At 32.0% G+C, this 2,715-nt stretch overlaps 1 protein-coding gene across 1 annotated transcript; it reads right to left on the reverse strand.

Moving 5' to 3' along the window:
• Positions 1 to 1,879: 1,879 nt before the first annotated feature.
• LOC129232081 (uncharacterized protein K02A2.6-like) lies at positions 1,880 to 2,479 on the reverse strand. The gene has a single exon (XM_054866318.1). The coding sequence runs from the start codon at positions 2,477 to 2,479 to the stop codon at positions 1,880 to 1,882; it is 600 nt and encodes a 199-aa protein (XP_054722293.1).
• Between the last annotated feature and the right edge of the window lie 236 nt (positions 2,480 to 2,715).

The following is a 2,715-nucleotide window of genomic DNA, read 5'->3' on the forward strand; positions in this document are numbered from 1 at the left end:
AGCTTCATTATCTGAAGGAATGAGTTTAACTGATACGTTTTATCATGCGAAATTTGGGAGATTAAACAAATTTGCTAGTTTTGGGAGGATTATCACAAAACACTAAAAAATATTAAAGGAAGCCATTTGTTAATAAACATGCTTAAGAGAGAATTCGTTATGAAAGAATTAAATGAGAAAATAATAAACATGAAAGGTACATTTCATTTAATTGTTGCAGGTTGTCGGAAAACATTGCTGCGTTTATACCAATAGCAAACAATAGTTTGGAAGGTAATCACATCCATAGCAATTTAAGTATAGTTGCATTTTTTTTGTACTTACAAAACACTAGAGATAAAAATGAAACAAAACAGTCCTGCTTTTCTAAGCTGAGTTTTCTTTTATTTTGCATTTTTTGCGTGTAATCAAAAAGTACCGAACTTTGAGTATGTTGAGCTTGCTTTAAAAATTTATGTTATGAGAAATGGAACCAAAAAGGAGAATAGGACAAGTAAAAATCAGAATTTGTTTTTTAAAAGGGCCTTTTTTGGACCATCCTAACGTACAGGGTATTTTATGTTTCAAAGTTCACTTTGAAAAATCTTTCACGGCTAGTTTCATGTCTGCAAATTTCGGAAATATAAGTAAAGTAGGGGAATGCGGTAGAGAGTGAAAAAATCTGTTAAGGGTCATTCTCCAGAAAACGTAACTTTTAAACGCAAATATTTTTAGTTATTTCGAAAACTTTTGTTTTCTTTCTTTTTCATTCTTATATGAAAGTGTTACCTACTAGAAGTAACTAGAAACAATGGCCCAGCTAAGTTCCAATTATTTTACTCATAAATAAAAAAAGATGACTTGTTCACGGAAAAAAAAAATTAGAAATCGAAGCCAATTTAATATCAAAGTAGTAATTTTGTTAATTGGGCAAACAATCAGCTATTTTAATGATTAGTGGGAATATAATATTAAGCGCTCTTAATTAAAGTACGGCTTAAAGTATTTTCAAATTAATATCGGCCTAATAGATACATTTTTCATTTATTTTTTTTCTTCGTTGCTACAATCCGCACATGTTAAGCATACGAAAACATGTTCACTTCTTTTTTTACATCGATTTACATGCTTGAAATTCAAATTCACGGATGTGAGAAGTTGGAATAACCACACTAAGTTTTTAAAGCAAAATCTATCTTCTTGTTTTTCGACAAAAATCAACTTCAACTATGGCTGAAAATATACAAGGGGGCTCCCTTGTATGATGGAAAATAAAATTTGATGTCATTACTATAATAACTTGTAGAAAATTAATGCAATACTGCGTAAGAGATGAACAAAATGAATAGAACAGTGACAACACAAGATTAAAAATTATTTTCAAGCACGGAAACTAAACTGATTTAGTGCTGGCGTTGCCAATCAAGAAGTTTAAACTAAACATTACAAATATTGATACGATATAAAATCGATATATTACAGTACCCCCTTCAAAAAATGTATAAAGACTATAATACAATTAAACAACTAAAAGCCAAGTCTATCGGGTTTCTTACTATTTCTCAATGGGTATCTAATAACAGGAATTTTAGCATCAACATTTTCATTTGGTATATTAGTAACATTATCTTGTACAATGCATTCGGGATTTACATTATTTTCAAAAATAGGAGAACTAATACTACAATTCGGTACATTATTATTAGAACTTGACAAATTATCAGAAAAGGATGAATTATTATCCAAACATGGTGTATCATTAGAAATATTAATCGGTTAACTGTCCTGAATAATGTCATTTGAAGGTTTTATTTCATCACAATCAGACAGTTCTTTATGTATATCATCTTCAACTATACTTGAATCGGTATCAATAATAGAAGACGGACGGATTTGCTCATTATGCGCTAAAAATTTTTTTACCATCAATGTTGACTACCCATGTGTTAAAACCTTCTGGCTTAAATAATGTGCCTTGAGTCCACTTTTGTTTACTTCTATGAGATCGTATCCACACAATTTGATTAGGTGAAAAACTATAATTTCTAGAATGGGAACGGTCGTGATAAAATTTCTGCTCGGCTTGTTTCTTTTCAACATGCGAAGAAGCGCAGGGATGGAGTAAATGTAATGTTGTTCTTATATGACCACCTAGAAAAAGTTCAGCTGGTGACTTTCCAGTCATACTGTGAGGAGTCGAACGATACATTAACAAAAATCGCTGAATTTTGTTACCAATAGATGAGTTATCATTCCTATCAGCTGACATTTTATCTAGACCATATTTAAACGTTTGCACATATCTTTCGGCTAATCCATTAGATTTTGGATGATAAGCAGGAATCAGAGTATGCACAACACCAACAGATTTTAAAAACTGCGAAAATTCATGAGAAATAAATTGAAGACCATTGTCCGAAACAATTTCTAAAGGAAACCCATACCTTGAAAACAATTGCTGTAGAGCTGCTCTAGTACTTGACGATACCGTAGACGACATTTTAATTACTTCGATCCATTTGAAGAAACTGTCAACCACGATTAGGCAATTACTTTGATACTTTTGAGCAAAATAAATATAGACACGATGCCATGGTGCTTTTGGACAGCGCCATGGTTGAAGCGGAGATGCCGGAGGGTCTCTAGCTAAATTTTTGACAAGCCAGACATTGAGATGAGATACCTTCTATGTCTTTATCCAAATTTGGCCACCAAACATGGCTACGAGCAATAGCT

This window comes from Uloborus diversus, unplaced genomic scaffold (assembly GCF_026930045.1).
Source record: "Uloborus diversus isolate 005 unplaced genomic scaffold, Udiv.v.3.1 scaffold_105, whole genome shotgun sequence".
Lineage (NCBI taxonomy): Eukaryota > Metazoa > Arthropoda > Arachnida > Araneae > Uloboridae > Uloborus > Uloborus diversus.

Excerpts from the sequence above, each read along its gene's own strand:
- LOC129232081 (XM_054866318.1), bottom strand. The coding sequence starts at position 2,479 with ATGTCGTCTACGGTATCGTCAAGTACTAGAGCAGCTCTACAGCAATTG.